Source organism: Myxozyma melibiosi (assembly GCF_037950935.1).
Source record: "Myxozyma melibiosi strain Phaff 52-87 chromosome Unknown BZA70scaffold_16, whole genome shotgun sequence".
Classification (NCBI taxonomy): Eukaryota; Fungi; Ascomycota; class Lipomycetes; order Lipomycetales; family Lipomycetaceae; genus Myxozyma; species Myxozyma melibiosi.
Genome location: NW_027042930.1, coordinates 1 through 26,658, shown reverse-complemented (window position 1 = coordinate 26,658; position 26,658 = coordinate 1). Strand labels below are relative to the sequence as shown.

At 48.7% G+C, this 26,658-nt stretch overlaps 15 protein-coding genes across 15 annotated transcripts; 2 read left to right on the top strand and 13 right to left on the bottom strand.

Moving 5' to 3' along the window:
• Nucleotides 1-132: 132 nt before the first annotated feature.
• BZA70DRAFT_302884 (uncharacterized protein) lies at nucleotides 133-916 on the bottom strand (the record flags this gene model as incomplete). Its single annotated transcript, XM_064914745.1, has 2 exons — nucleotides 133-397; nucleotides 586-916. 2 exons carry the CDS (start codon nucleotides 914-916, stop codon nucleotides 339-341), a joined length of 390 nt encoding a protein of 129 aa, XP_064765550.1. The 3' UTR covers nucleotides 133-338.
• A 446-nt stretch (nucleotides 917-1,362) lies between these two features.
• On the bottom strand, nucleotides 1,363-2,085 carry BZA70DRAFT_269818 (uncharacterized protein; the record flags this gene model as incomplete). Its single annotated transcript, XM_064911238.1, has 1 exon — nucleotides 1,363-2,085. One exon carries the CDS (start codon nucleotides 2,083-2,085, stop codon nucleotides 1,363-1,365), a length of 723 nt encoding a protein of 240 aa, XP_064765549.1.
• A 799-nt stretch (nucleotides 2,086-2,884) lies between these two features.
• On the bottom strand, nucleotides 2,885-3,325 carry BZA70DRAFT_292031 (uncharacterized protein; the record flags this gene model as incomplete). The annotated part of the gene is made up of 1 exon (XM_064914347.1): nucleotides 2,885-3,325. The coding sequence occupies one exon, from the start codon at nucleotides 3,323-3,325 to the stop codon at nucleotides 2,885-2,887; it is 441 nt and encodes a 146-aa protein (XP_064765548.1).
• A 444-nt stretch (nucleotides 3,326-3,769) lies between these two features.
• Nucleotides 3,770-4,643, bottom strand: BZA70DRAFT_302877 (uncharacterized protein; the record flags this gene model as incomplete). The annotated part of the gene is made up of 1 exon (XM_064914744.1): nucleotides 3,770-4,643. Exon 1 carries the CDS (start codon nucleotides 4,547-4,549, stop codon nucleotides 3,770-3,772), a length of 780 nt encoding a protein of 259 aa, XP_064765547.1. The 5' UTR covers nucleotides 4,550-4,643.
• A 152-nt stretch (nucleotides 4,644-4,795) lies between these two features.
• BZA70DRAFT_285266 (uncharacterized protein) lies at nucleotides 4,796-6,462 on the bottom strand. Its single transcript, XM_064913703.1, has one exon. It carries the CDS (start codon nucleotides 6,292-6,294, stop codon nucleotides 5,038-5,040), a length of 1,257 nt encoding a protein of 418 aa, XP_064765546.1. The 5' UTR covers nucleotides 6,295-6,462; the 3' UTR covers nucleotides 4,796-5,037.
• Nucleotides 6,463-7,781, top strand: BZA70DRAFT_285265 (uncharacterized protein). The gene has a single exon (XM_064913702.1). It carries the CDS (start codon nucleotides 6,505-6,507, stop codon nucleotides 7,768-7,770), a length of 1,266 nt encoding a protein of 421 aa, XP_064765545.1. The 5' UTR covers nucleotides 6,463-6,504; the 3' UTR covers nucleotides 7,771-7,781.
• Nucleotides 7,782-9,891, bottom strand: BZA70DRAFT_285262 (glucoamylase I precursor). Its single transcript, XM_064913701.1, has 2 exons — nucleotides 9,240-9,891; nucleotides 7,782-9,178 (listed from the first exon to the last, which is right to left on the bottom strand). Exons 1-2 carry the CDS (start codon nucleotides 9,774-9,776, stop codon nucleotides 8,072-8,074), a joined length of 1,644 nt encoding a protein of 547 aa, XP_064765544.1. The 5' UTR covers nucleotides 9,777-9,891; the 3' UTR covers nucleotides 7,782-8,071.
• On the bottom strand, nucleotides 9,892-11,277 carry BZA70DRAFT_285261 (histone-fold-containing protein). The gene is made up of 3 exons (XM_064913700.1): nucleotides 10,957-11,277; nucleotides 10,611-10,680; nucleotides 9,892-10,518 (listed from the first exon to the last, which is right to left on the bottom strand). Exons 1-3 carry the CDS (start codon nucleotides 11,047-11,049, stop codon nucleotides 10,283-10,285), a joined length of 399 nt encoding a protein of 132 aa, XP_064765543.1. The 5' UTR covers nucleotides 11,050-11,277; the 3' UTR covers nucleotides 9,892-10,282.
• Nucleotides 11,278-13,519, bottom strand: BZA70DRAFT_285255 (chaperonin Cpn60/TCP-1 family). The gene is made up of 2 exons (XM_064913699.1): nucleotides 12,961-13,519; nucleotides 11,278-12,881 (listed from the first exon to the last, which is right to left on the bottom strand). The coding sequence occupies exons 1-2, from the start codon at nucleotides 13,213-13,215 to the stop codon at nucleotides 11,403-11,405; spliced, it is 1,734 nt and encodes a 577-aa protein (XP_064765542.1). The 5' UTR covers nucleotides 13,216-13,519; the 3' UTR covers nucleotides 11,278-11,402.
• On the bottom strand, nucleotides 13,520-14,880 carry BZA70DRAFT_285254 (ubiquitin fusion degradation protein UFD1-domain-containing protein). Its single transcript, XM_064913698.1, has 2 exons — nucleotides 14,725-14,880; nucleotides 13,520-14,653 (listed from the first exon to the last, which is right to left on the bottom strand). Exons 1-2 carry the CDS (start codon nucleotides 14,725-14,727, stop codon nucleotides 13,622-13,624), a joined length of 1,035 nt encoding a protein of 344 aa, XP_064765541.1. The 5' UTR covers nucleotides 14,728-14,880; the 3' UTR covers nucleotides 13,520-13,621.
• A 180-nt stretch (nucleotides 14,881-15,060) lies between these two features.
• Nucleotides 15,061-16,899, bottom strand: BZA70DRAFT_96483 (putative bicyclomycin resistance protein). Its single transcript, XM_064915573.1, has one exon. It carries the CDS (start codon nucleotides 16,639-16,641, stop codon nucleotides 15,094-15,096), a length of 1,548 nt encoding a protein of 515 aa, XP_064765540.1. The 5' UTR covers nucleotides 16,642-16,899; the 3' UTR covers nucleotides 15,061-15,093.
• A 416-nt stretch (nucleotides 16,900-17,315) lies between these two features.
• Nucleotides 17,316-18,673, bottom strand: BZA70DRAFT_285251 (Phosphoadenosine phosphosulfate reductase). The gene has a single exon (XM_064913697.1). It carries the CDS (start codon nucleotides 18,480-18,482, stop codon nucleotides 17,634-17,636), a length of 849 nt encoding a protein of 282 aa, XP_064765539.1. The 5' UTR covers nucleotides 18,483-18,673; the 3' UTR covers nucleotides 17,316-17,633.
• A 176-nt stretch (nucleotides 18,674-18,849) lies between these two features.
• BZA70DRAFT_285248 (Adenylylsulfate kinase-domain-containing protein) lies at nucleotides 18,850-19,772 on the bottom strand. The gene is made up of 3 exons (XM_064913696.1): nucleotides 19,552-19,772; nucleotides 19,415-19,479; nucleotides 18,850-19,331 (listed from the first exon to the last, which is right to left on the bottom strand). The coding sequence occupies exons 1-3, from the start codon at nucleotides 19,662-19,664 to the stop codon at nucleotides 18,901-18,903; spliced, it is 609 nt and encodes a 202-aa protein (XP_064765538.1). The 5' UTR covers nucleotides 19,665-19,772; the 3' UTR covers nucleotides 18,850-18,900.
• BZA70DRAFT_312994 (sulfate adenylyltransferase) lies at nucleotides 19,773-21,836 on the bottom strand. The gene is made up of 2 exons (XM_064915006.1): nucleotides 21,520-21,836; nucleotides 19,773-21,456 (listed from the first exon to the last, which is right to left on the bottom strand). The coding sequence occupies exons 1-2, from the start codon at nucleotides 21,714-21,716 to the stop codon at nucleotides 19,935-19,937; spliced, it is 1,719 nt and encodes a 572-aa protein (XP_064765537.1). The 5' UTR covers nucleotides 21,717-21,836; the 3' UTR covers nucleotides 19,773-19,934.
• A 1,768-nt stretch (nucleotides 21,837-23,604) lies between these two features.
• On the top strand, nucleotides 23,605-24,009 carry BZA70DRAFT_242652 (NADP-dependent oxidoreductase domain-containing protein; the record flags this gene model as incomplete). Its single annotated transcript, XM_064910572.1, has 1 exon — nucleotides 23,605-24,009. A coding segment is annotated over one exon (405 nt), but the record flags the coding sequence as incomplete, so codon positions are not given.
• Between the last annotated feature and the right edge of the window lie 2,649 nt (nucleotides 24,010-26,658).

Sequence of the window (26,658 nt, the reverse complement as noted above, 5' to 3'; positions counted from 1 at the left end):
CGTTTCCTGTCAGATCCAAGTGGAGTCTAGCTCCAACCTTATCTGCCAAAGATAACCTCATCGATTATTGACATATCATATACATAATACAATTTTACTACTACCTATAATACTAGTGTAACGCTATTACGACTCTCGTGCAAGGTAAGTTCATAACGCCAATCAATTTCTATAGCAGCTCTTCAATTTCAATTTGCTCGAAACATGATTGAGGCGAGTCGGAGCAACCCTTTGCTCTGTCCGAGACACAGATTGTCTGCGAGACGCCAGAGCACAGTTCGACTCTCATCGCAGCACTGTACGCTTGTTTTATACAATTGGCGGCAAACATCTTAACATCATAGTACGTCGTCGAGTGCATTCTGCTGCTGCTTGAGGTCGACCATGACACACAAATCTGATCTTTGTTGTATTTATAGCAAATATCGCGGGGATTCTTTGTGGCGCGACCCTGCGTAAATGCATTGGAGATGAACTCGTCTATCAGCGATACCAACGTAGGAACAGCCAAATCGCCAATGTGAGGTCCTATTCCATGAGAGACTTCACAAGCCGCCCGTTGGAGATTGCCACTATTAATGGTACAGTCACGCCAGTCCGAAGCGCGCTTGCTGATTCCAAATAAATGCCTCGCGTGCGTAACGTTATCGGTCCCGTACACGTAGTTCATGTAGTCGATTCCCATCTGCGAGGGCGACACGTCGTAGTTTACGACAGTCTCACTACCGACGCTCTGAAGTTGAATGTATTCGAAAGGCGTCAGCGACACAGGATCATAGCAAAGATTGTTCCCGAGGTCGTCGCTATAGCAGATATCAGTCGCCACCCAGTCCTTGGCCAGAACTTCGCTTGCAGAGTACACTAGCAACACCAGTCCCAGCAGGAGCCGGTTTGCGATCATTGGATTGTCGCGCATAGTTCGCTTGTGTAGAGCCGACTGTCAAGCAGGCCCGTCCTTGATTTTATGTTATTTCTTTTGTTATTTTCTTGATATATCTCAGCCGTGCGTACGCATCCAGCACTGTGCTCATTGGCCAACGCTCTCAGTTGAGTGTCTTGGCTTGCATATGCGGCTGATTACGAATGAGCGTTGGACCAGAACTGCCAACTCCTGAAAACAGCACCTCGCTGCTGGAGAATATGACACTGTCATGATATTGAGGGAATCCGGGCGGGGAGTTGAGCAGATTGACGCATGTTAGCGATTTTTAGTGAGTGAGGCAAAGTGTATACACAGCACGCATCGAAGGAGATATTCTCGGTTAGTTGCCTACTTTAACAGCAGTCATCTGAATGATGACTTTTTATTCATCAACTACTAACATGATCTACTTCATCATCATCTGTAGATCATCTGTCTATCTATCTTGCACTAACAGATACGTTCTCCCTTTCACCATACCGAGAGAGACATACGGTCTCTGCGTTGCGTGAAATAATATCGACTCTCATCTCGACGCTGTAATCTTGTTTCTCACAATTGGCCGTAAACTTCCAGAAATCATAGAGCGCTATCAAACTGACTAATTCACCGTCCGTTAAAGTTGATATGGGAAAACGCATGGAACGCATATCACCCCCCTCTTCATCATCATAACCAAAGCCGATACTGGCGTCCGGACTGCGACCTAAGAACGGTTTGACAATGAAATTGAATACCAGAGACGACAGTTCCTTGACACTCAATCTGGCGATGAGAAATCCCGCAACGAAGGACGCAACGTGTAACCCTTTGCATGTCATCTCAAGCGTAGGAGTACTGTTGAATGTAGAACAAGAGCTGCCAGGCCAATCTGACGGACGTCGGCCCAATGCACGCCACAGAGGAGCAAGTCCATTTAATCCTCTGCTGTGCTCGTGCATTTCGTAGCAATACATAACATTCTGTGGTACGTAGTAATACATAACCTTCTCTTCTTCGTCCACGCGCCAGTAGCTTTCTTCAGATATTGTCTGCCACTCGGGATTATAGCAGAAGTCTCTCTCCATATCGTCAATGTAGCAGATATTGGACGCTACCCATTCCTTTGCCGATATCTGGCGCAGCGAACACATCGTCAAGATCAACACCTGCAGAAGTAGCATTTTGTAGCCACCTGTCGTGATCCTTCGGTCGTTTGTGCTTGTGATTCTTCCTTGTATCTTTTTTGTCAATCCTTTCTCTGGACAATTTAGTCAAGCCGTTTCGACCTCTCGGGCAAGATCACAGAGGGTGGCAAGAGCACAGAGGAGAAGGGTGCGCTAATAAAGGTCAGCTTCACAGTAGCGACTAACCTAATCGGAAAACGCTCGGTCAGACAGCTGCGGCTGTTCCTTCCAGGCACCAACCCTTCCTTCTATTTACCTATTCTCTGACCTACTATCTTTTGTGGTTGTCTTCTCTGACTTCAGAAAGGAAATAGGGTATCTGCTCATTTATTCATCTTTGGTTATCATTCGAGTATAATTCATCCAGATCATGCACATCCTCAAGATTACAGACATCAAGCATTTACACAGACAAATTAAATCACAAAGATCACTGAAAATTACTAAATATACAATAGGACAGATTTCCTTGAACTAATCACTCTCACTATTCCTCCTTGGTGGTCGCCACTGTTCACCGGTAATTCTCGTCTCAAGTTCAGTTCAGTAGTAGTAGGTAGCCGTACACACACCCTACGATGTTCCACAACCCTTGACCTTTCCTCCCATATCTCGTTCGTCAAGCAATTGACCTCGATCGTAGACCTTATTGAGGCTCAACCAGATACAACGATCAACGATCACTACCTCCATGCTATTGCGACCATCAGCTTCAACCTCCGAAGCTATTATCTATTACCATCACTAAACTATGTCCGTCGACGACAACCCGAACTCGCCATGCAAGACAACTTTGTTACAACTTCACGACAGCCAGCGTAGTAACAGCCAAATCGCCAACGTGAGGTCCTATTCCATGAGAGACTTCACAAGCCGCCCATCGAAGATTGCCTCTATAAGTGGTACAGTCACGCCAGTCCGAAGCGCGCTTGTTTATTCCAAATAGATGCCTCGCATGCGTAACATTATCGGTACCGTACACGTAGTTCATGTAGTCGATTCCCATCTGCGAAGGCGACACGTCGTAGTTTACGACAGTCTCATTACCGACGCTGTCATAATGAATGTATTCGAAAGGCGTCAACGACACAGGATCATAGCAAAGATTGTTCCCGAGGTCGTCGGTGTAGCAGATATCAGTCGCCACCCAGTCCTTGGCCAGAACTTCGCTTGCAGAACACACTAGGCACACCAGTCCCAACAGGAGCCGGTTCGTGATCATTGGATTGGCGCGCATAGTTCGCTTGTGTAGAGCCGACTGCCCTGCCAAGCGGGCCCGCCCTTCATTTTAAAGTATTTTTTAATATATCTCAGCCGTGCGCACGCACCCAGCACTGTGCTGATTGGCCAACGCCCTAAATTGAGTTTTCTCGCTTGCATATCCGGCTGGCGAACAATGACCGTTCATAGGCCACCTTCAGCTCCAAAGATAAGAGGACAGTTTTCCGCCTCGCAAATACTCCTCCGAACAGCACCCTCGCTGCAGGTGAGTATGGCCAGGTCCAGTGTGATTTTGCGCAATCCGGCCCGGAAGTCCGCCGTCACTGTGCATGAGCAGAGACCTTGACGCATGTAAGCGATGTTTAGTGAAGTACAGTGTATACAGTTAGCTCGAAGAAAATGTTTTCAGTTCACTGCCTACTTCACTAGTAGTAGTCATATCAAGTCAATTATTTCTTCTTCAACCAATAAAAGTTATATCATCGCCATCTGTAGATAACCTGTGTGTCCATCTTACACTCATAACAAATCCTTTCTCCCTTTCATCATACCAGGAAACACATACTGTCTCCGCAACGCCTGAATCCATATCGACTCGCAGCTGCACGCTGTAATCTTGCTTTTCACAATTGGCCGTAAACTCCCCAACATCATAGTACGTCCTCGAAACTGATTCACCGTCCCTGAAAGTTGATACTGATACACGCATATGATCCCCCTCTTCATCTTCATCACCAAAGCCGATACTCACGTCTGGACTGCGACCTAAGAACGGTTTGACGATGTAATTGGATATCAGAGACGAAAATGTCTTGACACCCAAGCTGGCGATGAGAAATCCCACAACGTGTAACCCTTCGCATGCCACCCATTCGAGGGTAGTAGTACTGTTGAATATAGAACAGGAGCTACCAAGCCAATCTGACGGACGTCGACTCAATGCAAGCCACGACAGAGCAAGTCCACTTGTGGACTTGTGGTCCACAGAACTGAATCCTCCTCGACTGTGCTCGTGCGGTTTGTAGTAATACATAACATTCTGAGGTACGTGGTAATACATAACCTTCTCTTCTTCGTCCACGCGCCAGTAGCTTTCTTCAGATATTGTCTGCCACTCGGGATTATAGCAGAAGTCTCTTTCCATATCGCCAATGTAGCAGATATTGGACGCTACCCATTCCTTTGCCGATATCTGGCGCAGCGAACACATCGTCAAGATCAACACCTGCAGAAGTAGCATTTTGTAGTCACCTGTCGTGATACTTCGGTCGTTTGTGCATGATTCTTCCTTGAATCTGTTTGGTCAATCCTTTCTTTGGACAATTTAGTCAAGCCGTATCGACCTCTCTGGCAAACAGCACAGAGGAGAAGCATGCGCGAATAAAGGTCGGCTTCGCACGCTTCGCAGGCAGTAACAACGAACCTAGTCGCAAAACGCTCGGTCAGACAGCTGCGGCTGTCCAAACCCTACACAAATTATTATCCAGGCACCAGGCCACCACTCCCTTCCATTTCTTTATTTATTCTCTTAACTACTATTTTTTGTGGTTGTCTTCTCTGACTTCCGAAAGTAAATATGGTATCAGCTCATTTAATCAGCTTTTGTTATCCTTCGAATATAAATCATCCATACCATGCACATCCTCAAGATTACAGACATCAAGCATTTACACAAACGAAATCTCTCACAAAGATCACTAAAAATACAATAGAACAGATCTCCTGGAACTAATCACTCTCACTATTCCTCCTTGGTGGTCGCCACTGTTCACCGGTATCTCTCGCGTAAGCTCTAGCCAGCTGTTCACGACTCATTTCGTATACATCCTTCATACCCCGATTCAGAAGCTTGTCCGCTGCATCTGATATCGCCTCAACACTTGTCTTCCGCGCGCGTTCTTTTTCGGCTTCCTCTGCCGTCTCCCCAGAAGAAGCAGCAGCAGCCTTCCGACGGTTCCTATTTTTCTTGACTTTCTTACCAGGCCCCAACCTCGCCAGCGCCTCAAAAGGCGTCTCTGCAACCTCCAGCTGCTCCATGAGCTTGGCCATATGCTCAGCAGCAGTGACTTCCTCCTGTTCACGTAGACTTTGCAGTTCATTCTGCCTCTCGCGCTCACGCCTCGCATCGTCTGCTGCTTTTGCAGCCTTGATCTCGTTCGATGATAGCCCTGTCATCCACGCGTCGTGTGCTTCCTCTGCTTTTTCGTCGGTCGCGCTCGTGGTTCGAATGTAGTTTCCGTCTTCGTCGAAAGCGCCGTCTTCAAGATCTGCTCGCATGTTGAACGCTTCGACTTTCGGAGCATGTTTTCTCGATCCTGTTAGGCCGATCTCAGGATCGAGCTCTTCGTCTTCTTGATTTTCGTTGTTGTCGTCCTCATTATCCAGATCCATCATATCACGAGCCGGTTCCTTTCCTTTGCCCTCAAGCCCAGTGGCCGACGCCCTGCTTTTCACAAAATTCTCAAACTCAGCATTCGCCTCCTCAGCATCGACGACATCCTGGTCCGCACTCTCCTGTCCTTCGATCTGAGAGATATCAAGAAACCGCACTCTCCGAGACCGCTTCGAAACTCCATCGATATCATCCTCGTCCGAGCTCTCACCGCCTCCGCCTGCTTCTTCGCCCCGACCGGCTCCCTTTCCTCCGCTCTCTTTAGGCGAGTCACCGCCAAACATATCGTCGTCGTCGTCGTCTTCCGCACCGCCATCCTCGTCTTTCTTACCTGACGACTCTGCGCGCGATTTCCTCGCCGAACTGAAAAACTCGTCCTCAGATGAATCTGATGCGTAAGCCTGGACCTCTCGTAGTTTATTCCTTCGCGCGATCTTCGGTGCCGAACCGGGGAGATCTTGCTCCATCAGCTCATCCTCGTCTACATCTTCAGGCTCTGTAGACGCGGAGGTTGACGCTTCTGGTTGGGTTCGCGTGCGCTTGGGCGCTCCGGACGCCGAAGATGTCGATATTGATCGTTTCAGTGAGCTCATCAATCGTCGCCTTGACAACAAAATAGTGTAGGGCCAGAAAGTATTGACTGCTCCAAGCCAAAACAATAAAAAAACAAATTGAACAGAGTCGAGGCGAAGTAATGATCCCAAGCATGCGTTTAAACTTTAAATGTGTTGATCTCCCTGCGCACACCACTCATTTCTACTTCACCTCCTCCCATCCTCATTTCAGTCAAACCAGCATTCAGTATGGCTTCATCATCATCCACGCCACATCGGAAGTCGATGTCATCTTACGTCTTAGGTTTACTCAATCTTTCTGGTCAAACTGGCCCTGGCGAAGCTGAAACCGTTTACGAGAAGAGAATCGAAAAGCAGCCGCTATATCTCTACCCTACCGACAAACCACCCGCAAATTCCGGAGACGATGTAAAGCTGCAGAAGAACCGCGCCGTCGGGATTATTAAGACTGGTTTGCTTAGGGAAGCAGAAAAGAAGAAAGCAAATGCTCCCAAGCCCGCTGGGATAATTATGAAAGACTCGCGGCGAGCACGAGGACTTGCGCGACAGCTACGAAGGGAGCAGAGTATTTTGAAAAAGAAAAAGCTGATGAAGGAGCGGCGGAAACGAAATCTACGCCGAAGAAAATCAAAGGAAATGTCGGATGAACAGACAGGCGATTTGGATTCTCAGCCTGTCCCACCAGCAGCAACCTCATCACAGCCTGCTGATGTCGAGATGACTGATCAGGAGAACGACGGAGAATCAGCACCAGCAAAACCCACAGACAGCTCTTCAAAGAAATTCTCAAAAACCAAAGACATACCGAAAAGAAACCAAAGGGACCAAACGAACCAACAGACGCAAAAAACGAATACGGGGCCGAAAACCTCTGAGGAACGGATCGCCGAAGCCAAAAGGACCAATCAGCACCACCAATATCTCCTCTCCTTAGTGACAGCTGATCGCGAGATCGATTACGATGCTGAAGAAATCGACAGCGCAGCCACAACAACCACAATCACGCGTCCGAATCCGATGTCTGCAGCCGAGAAGAAACGCACGCAGCTCTATCAACTGGGTCCGGATGCGTGCAATTACGATGTGTACATTAGCCTATGCACTCTTTGGTTCTCTTACATTAACGATCTACTGGGCATTAATCCTCTACCTGACCTTCCTGAAAAGCCTGTCAACGTGCAGGAGTACACACAGAAGCTTTCGGCGGCAGATTATCATGGCGCGTTTGTGACCGTTATGCGGGCAAAATGCGTCACTCGGGTTGGAATAGCAGGGATCATAGTCCGCGAGACAAAATCAAGTTTTCTGATTGTGACTAAAAAGAACGAAATCAAGATTGTACCAAAAGAGAATACGGTGTTTTTGATCTCAATTGGTGGCCATCCAGATGACGCAAAGAAGTTATCAGTAATGCTCTACGGGTCTAATTTGCTATATCGAGCGGCAGATCGAGGTGGCCGGAAATTCAAGAGCAAGGCTACGAGCGATTTATAGGATGAGCAAGAATTGGAAGGATAATGCGTTCATTAGTGCGCAGGTAGAGTGACAAAAATATACTATCTGAAACGCCTGGCTAACAGTTACATCAAAAAGAATAGAAAAGAAAAAAGACAAAAAAATGTGTTATGTACAGTCAGGCGCCCAAACCCACTCCAAAAGAAATGAAATTCCATTGCAACACCTTTAAAACAGGAAAAAAAGCCGCATCCTTGACAAGACATCAAAAAGTACAAATAGGACAAAAAACCAAAACAATAGAGCTGGAATAAAAAGACCTCAAAGAAGAGAGAGGCATTTAGAGCTTTGCGCGCATAGAGAAAAACTCACGTCGCCTTTGGATGGCTTCGAATGTTTTCTCACGCATCTTCGCAGCGTTCCAAAATGCCTCAAAACTCCAGGTGAGTTGTTTAGCACCCCGCATGAACCCATTGTCCCGATCGAACTGCTCCGAAAGCTGGCCCTCGGCATCAGAATGCTTGCGGATAACGTTCATGAAGCCATCGGCGTAGCGAACGATGTTTGCGATGATAGCCTGGGTCTCCTTAGAGGCAGGATCGAAGGCAAGCTTTACCGCGGTAGGGAGTGCATTCGACGTCGAAGAGAAATCGATATATGCCGCATCCTTTGCGGAAACTGCTGAAGGGATCAAAGGAAGGTAGAAAGGAGCGGTGAGGTTCGTGATGACAAGGTGCTTGTCCGAGAGTGCGAGGTGTTCAGCAAGAGCATACAAAGCGTGCGCCACGCTTGCAGTACACAGAAACCACGGGTTTCCGAGCTGATCAGAGCCAGCGACCTCAGCAGCCTTATCACCACCAGCGTAGACGTCCTCAGGGTAGCGGCCGATACCGACAGAGACAGGAATGTCTTCGGCTGTCTCGTTGAAATCTTCCATATCGGCAATGTTGATCTTGTAGCGCGTACGCATGTCCTGGACCAAGCTATGCAGAGTAGCAATCATTGAATCGGAGTGCAAAGGATAGACGGACTCCGATCCTCCGTGAATAGCTCCGAGAATGATAGCAGAATCGAGTCCAGATCTGGAAGATCCGAGCGTTTCGACGATATGACCCTTCCCGTCGTCCCAAAAAGCCCTCAAAAATCCACGGACACCGATCGACTGCGCACGGTACCACTCTGCCGCACCCGGGTCGTTCATGGCTTCTGCGATCTGCTCGCCCAGACACAGAGCCTTGAACTGGACCATGGCGGTGAAGAAGTGCAAACCGTTGACTTCTTCCCAAAGATCGAAACCAGGATGAGCCCAGAACTTTGAAGTGTATTCCAGATCAGGCTTGATGACCTGATCGTAGATGTACTTGTAATCAGAGGCTTGCGAGGAGGTGCGATTAGTGAGGGCGTAGATGTAGTTGATCAGCGTGATTGCGCGAAGAGCCGGCCCGTCCTAGATCAGCGTTAGATAATGACAGAAGGGGTGAGGAAGAACGAAGGAAGGAAAAACATACCCTTTGGGGACGTCCCCAGTTATCAACAAAGGCAGAGCCATCGACATGAAACTTGGGCTCACCAAGACCCTCGAGGCCTTCGAATGCCCCGCTCGGATTAGAGACCCGCTGGACGGCCTGATTCGAAGCAATATAATCGTCGATGATCTGCTTCGACTTTGCGTCACCGGTGGCAGCGTAGTGGTCAACCAAAGCGCGTATTGTAATAGCACCGTCTCTGATCCAGTGGTAAAAGTAGTCGGGATATGACTTTGACGGGCTGGCGACGACGACACCAGGACGCACACCGCTGTTGACTACATTTGCACCGTCTGGACCGATATTGGCCAGGATGCCCTCGAACGATACGTCAGACTGGTAAGCGACCCATGAAGAAAGGTCCTTCTGGGATGAAGCGACGGCCGCGACAGACTGGCGAAAGGACTTTGGAGAGAGAGCGAAGGTGACCTGCTGGCGACGCGAGCGGGGTTCGACGAAGAGGGCGGCGGAGGAGGAAGCGACGGCTGCGAGGAGCAGGATCGAGGCGTCGAAACGCATGGTGGAGTCGGGATACGGACGAAGGGAGAAAAGAGAGACGTAGTAAATAATACAGAAAGAGACCTCCGCTCGCTGAAGCAGGAAGCCGGAGCAGTGAGGGACTATAAATAAGAGCTGGTGGGGGAAGGAAGATCAAAGCAGGCCGGTTTGGCGCTGGGAACAAACCAGCACCGACTGCGGTGCACACGTGATTTACTCCCAACACGTGTGACTCGAGTCACAGCCGGAAGCGAGCACGTGCGTACGCTTCCGTCCCTCTCAGCCAGACGCACGCCGGCACGGGAAAATCCAGCTGCTGCGAATGGCTGCGCGTCGGAAAGATCTTCAAGAACTCTGGTCACATAGAATATAGAATTATAGAAGGAATAACAGAAGAAAAGAAAGATAAAAGAAGAAATAATAATACTACTAATACATTACACAAGCAAGCCCACTCTGGTCATCGTACACTCTCAGCGCAAACAATAACAAAACAACAAAGCCCTCATAGGTAAACCCGACACCCTCTACTTCTTCTTCTTCGGATCAACGTTCTTGAGCAGCGCCTTGTTGATATGCGGCAACACACCACCATACGCGATAGTGGCCTTGATCAGCGTGTCGAGCTCCTCGTCACCGCGGATCGCAAGCTGCAGGTGGCGAGGAGTAATACGCTTCACCTTGAGATCCTTCGCGGCATTTCCAGCCAACTCGAGAACCTCAGCAGTCAGATACTCGAGCACGGCTGTAACATATACCGCAGCTATTTGAGTGAAAATAGGAAACATCGTCAGTAACAGGAAGGCATTCTCCATAAACCCTAAACAGACAGCACAACAAACACCGGAAACATACCCTTAGCTCCAACGCGCATCTTGTTCTGCGAGTTGTGCTTCAAAAAACGCTTGACACGTCCGCAAGGGAACTATATTTTGATGTAGCAGTTAGTAAACGATTGCAGAAGACCTGGCACGCTGGCAGTCAAGATAAACTAAGGAGAGAGAAGCAGAGAGAAAGGTTCGGAGTAAAGCACGCGACAACGCGGTCAGGAACACAACTAGAATAGAGCTTGCATTCGATGTTGTTTATATCTGATCCAGATCGTGCATCAGTCCTTTCTCACTCTCGCTCATCGCATTCGCTATTCTGTCGTTCCAGCGCGGTCTTGATACGAAAATCATCATCGGCGACGCAAGCTTACCTGCAATCCAGCGCGCGCCGAATGCGAAATCTGGGCACGTCCTTCTCTGGGACCGGCCTTTCCTCCGTGAGATTTTCCTTTGCCTCCAGACATTTCTGATTCAGTAAGCTGTTGATTTGTTTATAATAATATCAACTGGAGAGCGGTGTGTGGTCGTCAAGAACAAGACGATGATGATGATACGATGGAGGGTTTGTTGACGTGGGACAAGCCGGTGGCTGGCTGATTCATAACAACCACGCCGCGCTCCCAGCAGCCTGCTTTCGGACACCCTTACCCTATGCTTCACCCCTCCATCATTCTTAACGCATTATTTGCACATTATTGTCATATTACTATTAGAGATGTGATTGTACATTTGCTTTTCGTTCGTTCATCATATATACAAAAATCCTGTGTCCTCTCCCTCTTTTGATATTTGTCATTTTTTTTTCCTTGGGGGCTACTTAGAACATTCCGCCGCCCATGCCGCCCATTCCTCCGGCGGGAGGAGCAGCAGGTCCCTTCTCCTCAGGAACCTCGACAATGGTGCACTCAGTAGTACCCAAAAGCGATGCAACTCCGCTAGCATCAATCAACGCGGTACGCACAACCTTGAAAGGGTCGATGATTCCAGACGCAACCATGTCGGTGAACTCGCCCTTCGACGCATCGTATCCCTTAACAAACTCGCTTCCGTACTCATCAATAAGTTTGCCAACAACAACCGATCCCTCACCTCCAGCGTTCTCAACAATAGTACGCGCAGGCTTGGTGATCGCAGACTTCACGATAGCAACACCAAGAGACTGGTCAAAGTTGCTCGTCTTAACATCGTCCAGAACTCTCGAGGCCTTCAACAAGGCAGTACCTCCACCGGGAAGGATACCCTCCTCAACAGCCGCACGGGTGGCATTCAGAGCGTCGACAAATCGGTCCTTCTTCTCACCAACCTCAACCTCAGACGAGCCACCGACACGAATCACGGCAACACCTCCGGAGAGCTTGGCCAAACGCTCCTGGAGCTTCTCCTTCTCGTATTCAGAAGTGGTAGGGTCGGCAGAAGTAGCACGGATCTGCTCGCAGCGCTGAACAATGTTGTCCTTGTCACCCTCGCCGTTCAAAATGATGGTGTCCTCCTTCGTGACAGTAACCGATCCGCACGATCCCAAAAGTTCGGGCGAGATGTTCTCGAGCTTGAGATCGAGCTCCTCAGTGAAGACAGTACCTCCGCTGAGAATACCAATGTCACCAAGAATGCTCTTTCTGTTGTCTCCAAATCCAGGAGCCTTAACAGCAGCAACCTGAACCTGGCCGCGAAGCTTGTTCAAAATGCAGGCAGCCAAGGCCTCACCGTCAATGTCCTCGGCAATGATCAGCAGAGGGCGGCGAAGCTTGTTTGAGATCTCCAGCGCGGGGATGACATCCTGCAACTGAGAGATCTTCTTCTCCGACAGCAGCAGAAGCGGTCGCTCAAACTCAACCTTACCGGTCTTGACGTCGGTGATGAAGTAAGGCGAGATGAATCCACGATCGAAGCGCATGCCCTCAGTGATCTCGAGGTCGTCCTCAATCGTCTTTCCCTCCTTCACAGTGATGACACCCTCCTTTCCGACCTTCTCCATCGCATTGGCAATCAGCTTTCCAATGTGAGTGTCGCCGTTGGCAGAGATGGTAGCCACCTGAGCGATCTCCTCCGACGTTGTGATCTCCTTCTTGTTCTTCTGCAGAAACTCGACAACCTTCTCAACAGCAGCCTGGGTTCCACGACGGAGATCCATGGGGTTGCATCCCGCAGCAACGTTCTTCACGCTCTCGGTGAAGATTGCGCGAGCGAGAACAGTGGCAGTAGTGGTACCATCGCCAGCAACCTCGTTCGTCTTCGAGGCAACATCCTGCAGCAACTTGGCACCGAGGTTCTCAAACTTGTCTTTCAACGCGATGCTCTGTATAAGACGAAAACATACGTTAGAATAAGTAATTCACTAATTCAAAAATAATCGCATCTCAGCAGATCTAACTGACCTTGGCGACAGTAACACCATCCTTGGTGATCTTTGGGCTACCGAAGCTCTGCTCAATCAAAACATTGCGTCCCTTGGGTCCAAGAGTGACAGCGACAGCGCGAGCAAGAATATCGACACCCTTCAGAAGAGCAGCCCGGCCTTCGACACCGAACTTGAGCTCCTTGTGAGAGAACTGTCGCGACTGCAGAATCTGCTGCGCTGAGCGCGAGAGAGAAGGGCGAGCGGTTGCTGATCTGGCAATGAAACGGTTCATGACTTCTTCAGTTGATTGTAATATCAACAAGAAAACTTGTATTAAAAATCGACGAGAGGACGATTGGAAACAAAGAAAAAAGAGGTCAAAGTTCGCGGGTGGTCTTCCAGAGAAATATTCTTGCCCGGAGAACTCGGACAGAGCTCTGGGGTCCGGGTAACTTCATCAACTTTGCATATCCTTCGCTGTTGCGTGTGGTTTATGCGGCAACTAGAAACTTCGAGCGTTCCCCGGATCGCTACACTTCGGCATCCTGGTAGCCGACACGGAAACCCTACAGATACTAACTCCGATTATGTAAGACTTCGTGTAATTATTATTTACAAGGCTTCTTCATTCACAAAACTCCCTAGCAATCTAAAGTGACGTCTACATAGGAACATACTACTCATATAGTAATCACTCATCAAGCAGACGCAGTAGAGTCCTTCACAGGGACGACTGGGTACCCAAAGAAAAGCTGTCCGAACGGCAGTCGCAGAGGTGCTGGAATCGATCGGTCCTTGTCAGCCTTGTCGCGCGCTGTCACAGCAAACTCGCTGCCTTTGCGCATCGCATCTGCGAGACTAGGCACAGATACCGCAGACGGCGTGCTTGATATAGAGCCCGTGGCCACTGGCCGGCCTGACAGGCGATGGCCCGAAGACTGCTGAGTGGCTGGGAGCGAAGCAGATGACTGAGACGCGCCCACAAGATCGGCGTATCCAATAAGTGTCGCCATACTGTGTCCATCTGGCGTAGGCAACAAAGACGGGTTGTTTGACATTGGTGTGTTCATTCGAGAAGGCTCCACATACCCCACTGGCGGGGCGAAATCGACCTCAAGATCGGTCTCGACGACGGAAATGCCAGTCTTGTTTGCCGGCTTGATCTCCAGCACGCGAATCCGGTAGATCTTGTTGTTGTATTTGATCTCGAATATATCATCGACCGTCAGTGTAGTGAAGTTTCGAAGAGCGTTCTCGAGAACCGCCTTGGGATCTGATATGTCAAGAAAGTCGGGCGATTGAGGCTCAATTTTCACAAAGAAGCCCATTGGCAGGTTCGTACTTGCCACCACTACCAGCGATCCAGGCTGTAACGCCAGACGCTCCATCATCCATTGTGGCAAATAAACACGTCCTTCTTCAGCAATAAATTCAAGAACACCAGCGTGCGTGCTCAGCTCAACCTCTTCGTTCGTCAGCTCAAACAGCATAGGATACGAGATATTGAGTCTCGTGAGCTTGTTGAGCGCTGACGTCGGTAATATTATCTTTCCGCCGTAATTCAGATTCTCTCGCTCGGTTCCAGGAAGCATAACGACTGGATAGCATCGGAAATATTCACGAAATGTCTGATTCCGGGATTGCAGCGTAGCTTGAGCTGCTCGGCGCCAATCAACGGGGAAGCTGCCCCCGGTCATTTCGACGTCGTCATCGTCATAGTAGCCTCCAAACTAGAGCAGCGTCATTAGATATCGCCAAATAGAAGCATCATCATAAATTATTATGTGCCATTCATATTTACCATTGTTCAAAGAGATGACTAGTTTTGATAACCACTTCGGTCGGTCTTCAATAACAGATGAAGTGACAATAGCTTGTGAGCGTTGGTGGTGGTGTGCACATGTGCTTGGGAGTTATCAGCCAAACCTTACCCAGCTTGTTCAAATCATGAATAAATGACGAATATGCGTCCAGTATTCAAGACCTCTGTTGCTCGCTCTTCATAAAATATTATCAGCGTAATAGAATTTGTGTCATAATATTATATCTATCTCCATATAGCCTCCTGATTAAACTCACAATTGGAGAACTGCAAAACATATAAAAGAGCAATCATGTAGTCATTAATAAACCGAACAGAAAAACCGTCAAAACACATGAAATAAGATAATCAAAGACTTGGATTGAACCTCGCCCTTAACGCCGCCCCCTTCATGTATAACAAAATTGGTACCGGTAGCCAAATAAGAACGATTAATCCCAGCAAAGTATTCCCCCACCCATATCCCAAACTGCGATACAACGCAGGACCAGATAGAGGCAAAAACGCACCACCCAGGCTTCTGACGGCGATCGAAGCAGATGCTGCTGAGGCTGCATAAATCCCATGAGCATCCACTAAATAGTTGATTGTCGGTGAGAAAGTGGATAGAACACCGACGCCAATCAGAAACGTGCCAACTAGCGGCACTATCCAATGCGCCTTACAGTAAACGCCCCAACCATAGACCACTAACCCGACCGGCAAAGTAGGTGCGAGAAAGATCAGTATTGGTAGTCGATGCTCTGGTATGCACTGCTTTGATTTCGATCGTTCGGCCAAGACCAGCAAGATCTTATCAGAGTATATGATTATGATAGTCAGAGCAAGCAAGCTACCTAGACTTAATCCTATATACGACAGACCTACTATGTTTGATGCCCACCCATACTGTACCTCAAACACCTCGGTGAATGTCGTAAACAGAAGATAAAACATGCCGTATGTAGTAGCCACGAACAGAGACAGGATCTGTACAATCGGACTGAACATCAGCAATTTCATGGGCCTGATTATATTCCGTACAAATCGTGCCCGAGGAGTAGTCCCCATTCGATCCTCATATATCGTTCGTAGCCTGTCGTTCCCGGTCTCCCGTCTCAGCTGTCTAGCTTTTCTCAACAGAAGATATGGGCCGTAGGTCTCCGGCAAGGTGAAAAAGCACATGATAGCCAAGCACGCAGCAAGTATACCAAGTACACGGAAAACCCAACGCCAGGATATAGCAGATAGAAAAGCACCCGCAACAGGGCCAACTGCAGGACCAAGAACTGGACCAATGTTGTATATGCTTGTATATCTTCCTCGCTTCTCAACCGGTGTAACATCAGCGACTGATCCCGATCCAAGTGCGAACGAGGTACTTCCAAAGGTTCCGCAAAGAAACCGCAGGACAAAGATTGCGGCAAACGAATTGCATTCTCCGCAAGCCAAGGTGAGAGCGGCGAATATCACGGTCGAGATGCGATATAGGATGGAGCGACCGTACATCTCTGAGAGTGGGGCAATGAAGAGCGGGCCGACAGCGAATCCGAGAACATAGATCGAGACGATGAGAGACGAGAGCACAGACGAGGTTTGGTTGAACTCCTTCATTAAACTTGGTACGCCAGGCGAGAACATTGAAGACGCCACGGCTACGGAGAAGGTCAATGACGATACTGTGAAGACTATACTGAGCTTGCGCGCATGAGAGAAGTTCATTGGATTTGTTGGATCATCCGGCCCGTCCCATGATACGATCTCGGGATCAAGCGGTTCGATCTCGCAAGACTCGACGCTATGTGTTGACGATACCACCGACTTTTTGTCATGAAAAACTGGTTGATCCACATCGTCGAGTGGGGACGGCCGTACAGCGTTTGCTTTCGAATCGTGAAAGGGATGGGAAGTATCCATATCTCATTGTAGGGTATTCCGGCAGTTGCGATTCTTCAAGGAATATCTGGATACAGTCAACCTCAGAATGAAATGCCGATCTTTGACGATAGAGCAGACATGTTGGAGCAATTGTTGAGGAAAGGAGCCAGCGAATTATGCGCGCTCTAGACGCAAGCTGGTGCTAGGCTCAACCAAATCGCTACCAGCGGGGGAAGCATTGCAGCGCTAGTAGAATGTGCGCAGCACATTTTAAGCATCAGGTCATAGCCAAAACTCTGTTGGGTACAGGGGAGGGACGCAGGCAAGGGGGACAGGAACAGGGGTTGTTATAAGCTTGTGGCAGCTCTGCTTAAATGGTCAAAAGCATTTTCAAAGCTTTCGTGACTGATCCACGTCACCAGGCTCAGCGACTGCTTATAAAGCGATGGCCACGAGCGTGTCAATGGACGGGGCCGGTGAGCAACAGACAGCGTTGTGGCATTTCATTTTCACTGACAGGCACAGTTGCGCGGTCGATAAGCCTCTAGGGCGCGGATGAGATGTGACCTGTCGACTCCAGACTCATGCTTTTCGGGTTCGGGCCGCGATTTGATTTGCCCGGCAGAACACAAGAGTGGTAACTCAGGGGTAAATAGATTAAGTAAGAGCTTAATCATTGTATTTTTAGCTCGAGCCGCATCGTTTAGCAATGACTCCCTGGAAACTTGGCATCATCGGCAGGAACTACCGGACTACTATTTCATACGCAACCGCTGTTCTCATGGAAATCGTCTTTCGGCCAGATTTTAGTATGATTGATTGTATTTTCCCCCGCAAATCACCCAAATTTTAGATCTAAACAGAATGACCAATACTGCACATGCTAAACAACCAATTGACCACAGGAAAAAGCATTATTATAAACATTTCAAGACATTAACCCAACCCAGCTCCATGACAAATAAAAACAAAAAGGGAAATATGACGATTAGGTATAAATGAAAGACTGCACATGAACAACAATGAGACTTTCAGACTGCAACCTCTGCGGGTTGACTCTGCTTCTTTGCGCTCAAGTACTTTGCAAACTTCGAGGTCTCATGAATGCCACACTCGGTCTTTGCCTTTCCTGCCCATCGTCCAGCACGCTCGTCCTCGCCCTCCTTGACCGGCTGGGTAGAATGCCAGTCACCGACACTTCGGTATCCCCGGTCGAGAAGCTCGTTGTATGGCACGTCGTGCTCCTTGATGTAGTTGTGGACATCCTTGAAGGTCCAGTTTGCAAGAGGGTTGATTTTGACGAGACCGGTGAACTCCTCGACTTCGACGATGTCAAGGTCTCCCCGCTTGCCGCCCTGTGAACGACGGCGGCCAGTCAAAGTGGCGCGAACGTTGAGTTCGTCGTAGGCGCGCTGGATAGGCTCGACCTTAACCAAAAAGTCATAGGAAGACTCGTCAGTTTCCCAGAGTCTGTCACCATAATTCTTGACAAAGTCCTCGGTAGTCTCGCAGTTTTCTGGCTTGTAGATGTGCAGCTTCGCGGACGGGTAGCGAGCCTTGAGTCTGTCGATCAACGCGAGGGTTTCCTTAAAATGGTGAAGGGTGTCGACGAAAATGAGCTCGATAGGATGCTGCTTCGCGTACTCGGGGCGCATGCGGGAGATCATGTCAAGAGTGACGAGACCAGTGAGGCCGAAGGCTGTTGACTGGTAGAGGTTGGGAAACGTGAGGATTGCCCATTGGATGATTTGCTCGGGCTCAAGGTGCTGGAGTTGCGAGTTGATGAACTTCAGATGCTCGGGTGTGAGAGAGATCTTTGTGTCCTTCGACAGCGAGTTTGCTGGAGGAAGAGATGAAGATTCGACAGCGACGGGGGCCATTGTGTGTGTGGATGGATTGATAGGCTGAGGAAGTGCGATAAGAGCTAAGGAGCAGGATTGTATAAAAGAGGAAGAGCGAGAAGGAGAAGGACGACGGAGGGAGTCCGTTCCCGCTGCTTATCGAGCAATCCTCCACCAGGCAAGCGTTGGATTACAAAAAAAATATTGCAAATTTCGAGGACAGAATTGCGCAATCCACGCTAGTCTTATTTGGTGCAGTTTTTCCCGTTTGGGAATGGTTTTTGTGCGTCATTGCGCGCGTAACAGTTTCCCCTGAAACCTTAATTCGATGTTTCTCAATCCCAGGCACTTCTCCGGAGAGTGTCAAAATGCGGTTTCTCGAGGTAAGCCAGAGGCCAGTCAGGACATATGTTGGACACAATTACTTCATTATCTACTCTATATCGACTCTGATTGTCTAAGCTTTGAAGCTGATCAGACCCTTGCTAAGCAAATACTCCTCGATCTGCACGACAGCCTCCTCAACAGAGCACTTGTCAGATCGTACGTGGATCTCCGCAGCCAGCGGCTCCTCGTACGGGGCTGAGATACCAGTGAACTCGGGAATGATTCCAGCGCGCGCCTTCTTGTATAGGCCCTTGGGGTCCCGCTGCTCGGCGACCTCAACAGGAACATCAACGTAGACCTCGATGAATGGGATGTTGGCCGAGGCGTGGAGCGCACGAGCAGAGTCTCGGTCGGCGCGGTAGGGCGAGATGAACGAAGTAATGGCGACAGTCGTAGAATCAGCAAATAGCTTTGCAACCTCTGCAATGCGGCGAATGTTCTCGTTACGATCAGCCTCTGAGAATCCGAGATCTTTGTTCAATCCGAAACGAATGTTGTCTCCTGTATCATTGAAGCACGTTAGCACAGCCGTCGTAGGCCAGAAATCAATCAGCTCTCCTCGTTCTCAATCGGTCATCCCATACCATCCAGTCTGTAAGCGTTGATCCCTTTCTGCAAAAGATGCTGCTCCAAAGCAGTAGCGATAGTGCTATTGATCCCTGTTAGAAAGGCTGCCCAAGAACAATAGACTCCGTGTTCTACCTGATATCAGCACACGTACCTCTTGCCCGATGCCGAAAGTCCAGTCAGCCAGAGAGTAAGACCAGTCTGTGATGTCAAAGCCGAGCGCTCAGAATGGGTCAGGCCCTCATGCCATGTAATATTAGTAGCCATATCGAAGGTAATTGTAATGCAGCGATGCGAGTTGATAGGTCGATAAGAAGGACAAACGGCTTGCAAGAATTTTTCGAGGCGGGTAGTTCTTCTCCAGCGTATCAGGTTAGGGCTTGCAGCTCGGGGCACATATCGACTGGTTGATATCATGTTTCTTACAGCGATTCTATTCAATACCCACCACATTACACTTTTATATTACTGTACACCTGCTAACAAATTTAAAAGAGGAAATAATTCTAAACAATTTTAATCATCATCATTCAAAAATCAGTTGCCAAAGAATCCCTGGCTCTCGAGCAGCAGCACGATCTGGTGGACAATCGTTCTAACAGAGGTCGTAGAAACGTCAACGGTGATGTCAGCATCAGCAGGAGCCTCATACGGGTCATCAACACCAGTGAAGCCAGTGATCTCTCCCTTTCTGGCTTTAGCAAAAATTCCCTTTCGGTCAGTGGACTCGCAGTACTCGAGAGGAGTAGCAACATGGACCAAAAAGAAAGAACCAGACTGCGAGACGGTGTCGCGCGCAAGCTTACGCGAGTCATCATAGGGAGCCGTAGGAGCAGCAATGACAGCAGCACCAGCACGGGTCAACTCGGCAGCGACGAAAGCGATCCGCTGGATGTTCTTGTGGCGGTCGGCACGGCTGAAACCAAGCTCAGCAGACAGCTCCGAACGGACGGTCTCACCAAGCAAAAGGGAGACGGATCGACCTCCCTGCTGGTTGAGCGTGTAGGTAAGAGCGCGAGCAATAGCGTCCTTTCCAGAGTTATGATAACCGGTCAGGAAGATGGTGAAACCCTGAGAAACACGAGGAGGGTGCGACTCGCGAAGAACCTTGACAACCTCAGGATACGAGAACCACTCGGGGATAGGCAATCCAAGTCGGAGACGCTTACGGAGCTCGGTTCCAGAGATATCGAGAGTCTTGACACCGGGAGCAACCTCGTCCTTGGGCGCATACTCGTCGGCGTCGGGGAGGTAGGTCATCTGCTGGAAGGGAACAACTTCGATTCCAAGCTCGTCACGGTACTTCTCAACAAGTTCCTGGGCATCGTAGGGACCGTAGAAGTCAACGCCCTTGGAGTTCTTACCAGGGCCGGCATGGTCACGTCCGACAATGAAGTGAGTGGCACCAAAGTTCTTGCGGATAATGGCGTGCCAAACAGCCTCACGATCACCACCCATACGCATAGCGAGAGGAAGGAGGGAAAGAAGAGCCATTCCGTTGGGGTAACGAGGGAGCAAAGCCTGGTAGACTCTAACGCGAGTGAAGTGATCGATATCGCCAGGCTTGGTAAGACCGACCACAGGGTGGATCAAGACGTTGGCCTGACGCGAACGAGCAGCACGAACGGTCAGTTCTCGGTGAGCGCGATGCATGGGGTTACGAGTCTGGAAAGCGACAACCCGGTTCCATCCGAGCTTGTTGAACTCAGCACGCAGCTCCGAAGGTGTGTAGCGAAGGCCGGCGTAGTCGTAGTGGTTGGGACGGTTCAAAGCCTGAACCTTTCCGCCGACGTAGAACTCCTTGACGGTGTTGTAAAGGTACTTGACAGCCGGGTGCTCAGGGTCGCCACGGAAGACGTTCACAGCCTCGGTCTCCTTGTTCGGCTTGTAGACATCCTCAACGGTGATGATAGCAAGAGGGGACTCATCGCGGAAGTCACGGAGAACAATGCGTTTACCAGGGGCAATTCCAATAGTCTCAATCTCCTGAGCGCTAACGTCGAGGTTGATGGGCATGGAGAAGAGGGCGCCGTCGGCTAGTCTAAGATCGTTGACAACTCTGTTTCAAATTATTAGCATATTATGATGGACAAAACATTAACAAGTTCACGATAAATAATACCCATTGTAATCCTTCTCGGTCATGAAGCCCTCAAGCGGAGAAAATCCTCCAGAGAGGATAAGCTCGAGGTCACAAAGCTGGCGCTCAGTGAGGGCCAAGTCAGGAAGAGAGTCGGCCTCCTTGAGAAGCTCAGAGCGGATAGAAAGGTCGCGAGCATGCAAGTCCTTCAGGACTCCTCCGTGCGGTGTGTTGGCCATTGTTTCTGTACGTGAAGATAAGGATGGGGAGAAGGAAGTCGATGGAGGAAAACAGCAGCAAGTTAAAAAAAATATTGAGACGGATACTCGAGGCGGGAATTAGAGTTTGCCGTTCTACTTGCGTGTTTAAGCCACGTCGGACGCAATATGCACCATTACTAATCATTAAAATCTACTTGCACGTATTTTTAAGTCGCTAGATCTTATATGGCTGATTGCAGAAATGCGACGGTCGTTAGCAGGATAAATGACGGTTTATGATGAACCCGACGAGAACTTGTAAACCAGAAAGCGTAGAGGCCAGGTAAACTGAGCAACGCCAAAGGCAAACCTTGCAAAAGCAGCGCTTGGTCCCTGTCCAGCCATACCGACCGCAGAAAAGCTCTAACCAGGTCGGACGCTCTACAGGAGAATAAATGCCAATCCAACATTATCATTGCTCTGTCTTTTATATTCGAGGCTTCGATAACGAATACTACCAACCGCACGCATCCCGTCGGCGCCGCTGGAGGTGAAGATGATCCATGATTCATTCCGTGGGGCGCTGTGGTGGCGTGAACCCAAACTGAAGCTCTCAAAATTCGAATTTTGTCTCTAGATTTTCGCATTTTCAAGTACAGTCAATATATTAGCTGATTTGTTACTATTGTAAACCTTACACGCAAACCGCTCGGAGGAACCCGAGTTCTCTGCAGATTGCCTGCCCACCTCAGGGTAGTAGATCATGATCGACAGAATCTACGCTTTGGTACCGGGCAGTCACAGACATCTAAAGCATCCCGAGTCGCATCATCTCCGTAGTCAGGGAACGTAGAAGTTTACTCATATACTTGGCCTCGAACGAGATTGCAAATACCGCTTGCATTATAATAGCACGATGTTGCGGTCCGTCGTGCTCAACTATTGCCTGTATGTGACCGAATGAACTGCCGGATCACCTGTGGAGATCGTGAGATAATCTAGATGAGTCAAGATCAGCTTTTTTCTCAAACGCATATTCTTAACTCAGATATACGAAGACTGCCTTTTAAAATGCTGGACGTGAGGATGTGGCCAATGTATAACGGGCAAAGAGAAGCAAAGACGCGTTGGAAGAGGCCACCTCCAGTCATTTCAAGTGGCAAGCAGGGATCGTCAAAATCTCCACGGCCCATTTAATCGCGTGTATATGGCAAATCGAGGGCCAATATCAGGCTGAGAAAGGTATAGATATTGGGGACTACACAGACTCGCAATAAATTCGACGCGCCACTAAGCGACAAAATGGTCCCTTTCTTCTAGCTCCCGTATACGATGATTATCAGAAAAGGAGAGTGTTGACATTGGCTAAATATGAGCGGCGCCAATTTGGTGGTAAAAGCTGCAGACGGACGGTAATCATGATGTTCATTTTATAGTTTTAGAATAAGCGATTGGGCATCGCCATATCATCATCATCATCGATGTCAGACTGCTGACAGAAATATCACGCCCATCTGTTGCTATGGTTGTTGATCGGCTCAATTATATTTGCAACTGATCAATTACTGAATTTACCGCTATGACTCAGACCATGAATTCGCGCAAGCAAAAACCGAAAAGCGCATGTAAACTCTGCTTCTGTCTGTGCAAGTTTGATTATCTCACACTCGGTGTAGGCTCGGGAACAGGGGACTGCATTCATCCGTCCCAATCTTGGGGTGCAAGGGCTTTGACTGTAAGTGCATATACTATCTTTAGTTGCCGATGACGATGATCAACGGTTCTCTTTAGTCAGCAGCCAGGGAATGGAAACGGCGGAATTTAGAAAAAGAAGTTCCCATAACCATCCTATAGGCTGCAGACGGCGTGGGCATCACCACCGTATACCTGCTTCCTTATTTCTTTCATTTTTATTTTCATTGTTCTGACATGGCACACCGCCAACAACCACTATAACGGCGAGTCCGAGCGCATCATCGAGGCTGCCATCAAGAACTACAAAATTTCCGGAAAGAAACTCCAGATTCTGACGAAAGGCTCTTGTACGCCGACGAGGAAAGCCCGCACGCCCTTCATCATGCACGATCCCTCTACCAGTACCGAGTTCTTCAAACGCATGGCGCTTCCCTGCGCCGTTACATTCGAACAGGTTGAGGCCAGCTTGTCGCGTTTGGACACTGAATATATCAATATCCTGTACATCCACCAATTTGACTATACCAATCCAATTATCGAAGAGACCATGTGTGCGCTTCACGACCTTGTACAGTCTGGAAAAGTCCGCTACGCTGGCGCGAGTAGCATGTATGCTTTCGAGTCGAGTTTGTCGTGATGCATATGCCCCGCTTGAAACGGCTGGGCGAAATTAATCGATGCAGAACCAATACCGCTTGCTCTACCGCGAAGAGGAGGGCGTGATGAGTTAATACTACAACCTCACCGGCGTTGGAATTATTCCCTAGAGTCCTCTAATCACCGGCTCGCTTGCCGAGCCACCTACCGCCACTACACCATTCTGTAATCAAGAAGAACTTGACCGCCATTTCCTCGCCGTTCCACAACCTATCCGCAGGTGAGGCCTCGAAAACTATAGTATTTCCCGTGTCCAAGGGACCGCAGAGAAGAAAGATATTTCTGCGGCAGAGGAGGTTGCGTTTGCTTGTATTATGGCCAGAGTCTCGTGCCCGGTCACGGGTATCAGCTCTTTCAAACGCCTGGAGAGAATTCATCTCCGCAAGCTACGAGTTAATGACTGATGAGGTGTTAAAGTACTTGGAGGAGTCATATATTGGAAACCTGTTTCTGATTTTTTTCAATGTACTTCTATAGGGGGCGCGCACCCAATGGACTCGTGCACTTTCATTCTTCTTGGTTACAGTACGGTAAACCTGCCTCGTCTGCTCCAAACCAGGTAAGGCAAGCGTCGGGTAAGTGTCTGATAAGCGTCGTGCCTAAGGGTCGGAAGAACGACCAACAACCGCCGCAAGAGACAAGGAGCAAGGCCACTACATTATACGCTGATGATAAAAGGTCACTACAATATACGCTGATGATAAACGAGTGCACAAGTAAATGGAAGTAAATTGGAAACACAAACAGTGAGAACATAGACAGACCGTAGTTAGGGCTCTGATATTTCGGTAGGGGCCAGGTAGGTGTTGGAGACACGACTGGCGAGTTCTAGAGTGCTGGGGGTAAGCAGCAAGGCAGAAATGGGCGGTTTAGGTTAGCCGCCTATAGCTTGACGCGTTCAGGGTTGCATGCATCAGTCCGGGGAGGGGCGAGGAAGCGCTAGTAAGGCGGGGTTGAAAGCGGAGGCGTAAAGGCGAGTGTGAGGAGAGGGAAGTAAGGTAAGCGCCGGGTGAATGTAGGTAGGTGATAAGCGTCGTGAGCGTCGTGTAAGCGCAAGGGCGGAGGACGACAGACGGAAACAGAAGCTCGCCGAGCAAGCAACAGCAGAGGGAAGTAGCTCGACCCGTCCTGGGGGCGTAGACAAGTGATCTCTAACTTGACGCGCTCTGTGGCACTCACCCGAAAGCCTGTGTTTGTGTTCAGTCCTGTTATAGAAAGCGTACGCGTAGGGGAACGGAGGCGTGAGAGGAGAAAAGACGTAAGCGTAATATCAAGGGCAACGAGAGGCAGTGTCAGCGTAAAAACCAGCGAAGCATAAGGGCGAAGCACCTGAAACTGCGACCTTTGACGAGCTCGACGCACTTCCGGAGGCTGGCTCGGGAGGTTGGCTCTCAGCAGGTAGCAACGATAAACGAGCTAAAGCTAAGGGACTAAATAGCGTGTGCTTGAGAGACTCGGTTGAGGAGCGTGACGCTGGACGCGCCTGGCTCGTCCAAACAGACTTGACCAGACAAGAGCCAGGAAGCGTGAGTTGGACGGACCTGGAAGCATGGCAATAGGATCAAGAGTGAGAAGAGGAAGCGCAAGTGCGCTGGGTGAGCGTAAGAGCACAAGTCAGATGAGAATGGCAAAGGCGCGACTAACAGCAAGCAACAGAGCAGAGCAAAGCCAGCGTTGGGTAAGCTGAAGTACGGAAGACAAGAAACGAAAAAAAGGGCGACAGCCAAGTGTAGCGTTAAAGTACCGTGCCTAATGGACTACACAGTATCAGAGCATGTATTAAGCTTGGATTATACGGCAAATGTTTTTATTTTTTGAATTAGAATTGATTTGCCATGATTTTGGCCGGGTTTTGTTGTATGTCGCGCTTTTTGTATGGGGTGCCTCTACGAGCCCCCGGGTTTGGCATGTAAGCGGACTTTGGTTAGTCATCCATTCAAAAATGTATCACGTGACATTAAAAGTCGAGGGGTTTGTGTGTCTGACTTTGGTTAGTCATCCATTCAAAAATTTATCACCTGACATTAAAAGTCGAGGGGTTTGTGTGTCTGAGATCTTAAGAGAATTAAATTGATTTTCGCAAATATTATTGTAAATTACATCAGGCCTTACGTAAACACACTTTACACCATAAGAGAATTAAATTCATTTTTTACCAAAAGTCTTGGAAATTGGTTTGTAAAACAACCAATAATGCTCTGTCGACTCTGTTTTTTTGTCTTCACACGTGCTGTACTCTTATACTTGATCGGCCTTTTTTTCAATTTGTTTTGGCTTTGTTTAAGCCTTCGTTTTAACATCAAGTTCTTCTGCTTTGTACTTTGGAATTATGTTTTAACTCTTTAAACTTGTACTTTTAACTCTTTAAACTTGTAGTTTTAACTTGTTCTTTGTACTTTTAACTTGTTCTTTGTATTTTTAACCTGTGCTTTTATCTTGTGCTTTTAACTTGTGTCTCTATCTTGTACTCCAAACTTGTACTTTTAACTTGTTTTTTGTGCTTTTAGCTTGTTTTTGGGTGCTTTCAACTTGTGCTTGTACTTTGTACTTTTAACTTATGATTTTATCTTGCGCTTTTAACTTGTGCCTCAAACCTGTACTTTTAATCTGTTTTTATGCTTTTAACTTG

Bases quoted from the DNA above. Each gene is read 5' to 3' on its own strand.
- BZA70DRAFT_285266 (XM_064913703.1), bottom strand. From the start codon at position 6,294: ATGAGCTCACTGAAACGATCAATATCGACATCTTCGGCGTCCGGAGCG.
- BZA70DRAFT_285265 (XM_064913702.1), top strand. From the start codon at position 6,505: ATGGCTTCATCATCATCCACGCCACATCGGAAGTCGATGTCATCTTAC.
- BZA70DRAFT_285262 (XM_064913701.1), bottom strand. From the start codon at position 9,776: ATGCGTTTCGACGCCTCGATCCTGCTCCTCGCAGCCGTCGCTTCCTCC. The intron at 9,179-9,239 runs GTATGTTTTTCC...ACGCTGATCTAG, and splicing joins ACTGGGGACGTCCCCAAAGG to GACGGGCCGGCTCTTCGCGC.
- BZA70DRAFT_285261 (XM_064913700.1), bottom strand. From the start codon at position 11,049: ATGTCTGGAGGCAAAGGAAAATCTCACGGAGGAAAGGCCGGTCCCAGA. The intron at 10,681-10,956 runs GTAAGCTTGCGT...ATCAAAATATAG, and splicing joins CGGCGCGCGCTGGATTGCAG to TTCCCTTGCGGACGTGTCAA. The intron at 10,519-10,610 runs GTATGTTTCCGG...TCACTCAAATAG, and splicing joins GATGCGCGTTGGAGCTAAGG to CTGCGGTATATGTTACAGCC.
- BZA70DRAFT_285255 (XM_064913699.1), bottom strand. From the start codon at position 13,215: ATGAACCGTTTCATTGCCAGATCAGCAACCGCTCGCCCTTCTCTCTCG. The intron at 12,882-12,960 runs GTCAGTTAGATC...CGTCTTATACAG, and splicing joins ATGGTGTTACTGTCGCCAAG to AGCATCGCGTTGAAAGACAA.
- BZA70DRAFT_96483 (XM_064915573.1), bottom strand. From the start codon at position 16,641: ATGGATACTTCCCATCCCTTTCACGATTCGAAAGCAAACGCTGTACGG.
- BZA70DRAFT_285251 (XM_064913697.1), bottom strand. From the start codon at position 18,482: ATGGCCCCCGTCGCTGTCGAATCTTCATCTCTTCCTCCAGCAAACTCG.
- BZA70DRAFT_285248 (XM_064913696.1), bottom strand. From the start codon at position 19,664: ATGGCTACTAATATTACATGGCATGAGGGCCTGACCCATTCTGAGCGC. The intron at 19,480-19,551 runs GTACGTGTGCTG...AGGGATCAATAG, and splicing joins CTTTCGGCATCGGGCAAGAG to CACTATCGCTACTGCTTTGG. The intron at 19,332-19,414 runs GTATGGGATGAC...TCAATGATACAG, and splicing joins CAACGCTTACAGACTGGATG to GAGACAACATTCGTTTCGGA.
- BZA70DRAFT_312994 (XM_064915006.1), bottom strand. From the start codon at position 21,716: ATGGCCAACACACCGCACGGAGGAGTCCTGAAGGACTTGCATGCTCGC. The intron at 21,457-21,519 runs GTATTATTTATC...AATTTGAAACAG, and splicing joins ACCGAGAAGGATTACAATGG to AGTTGTCAACGATCTTAGAC.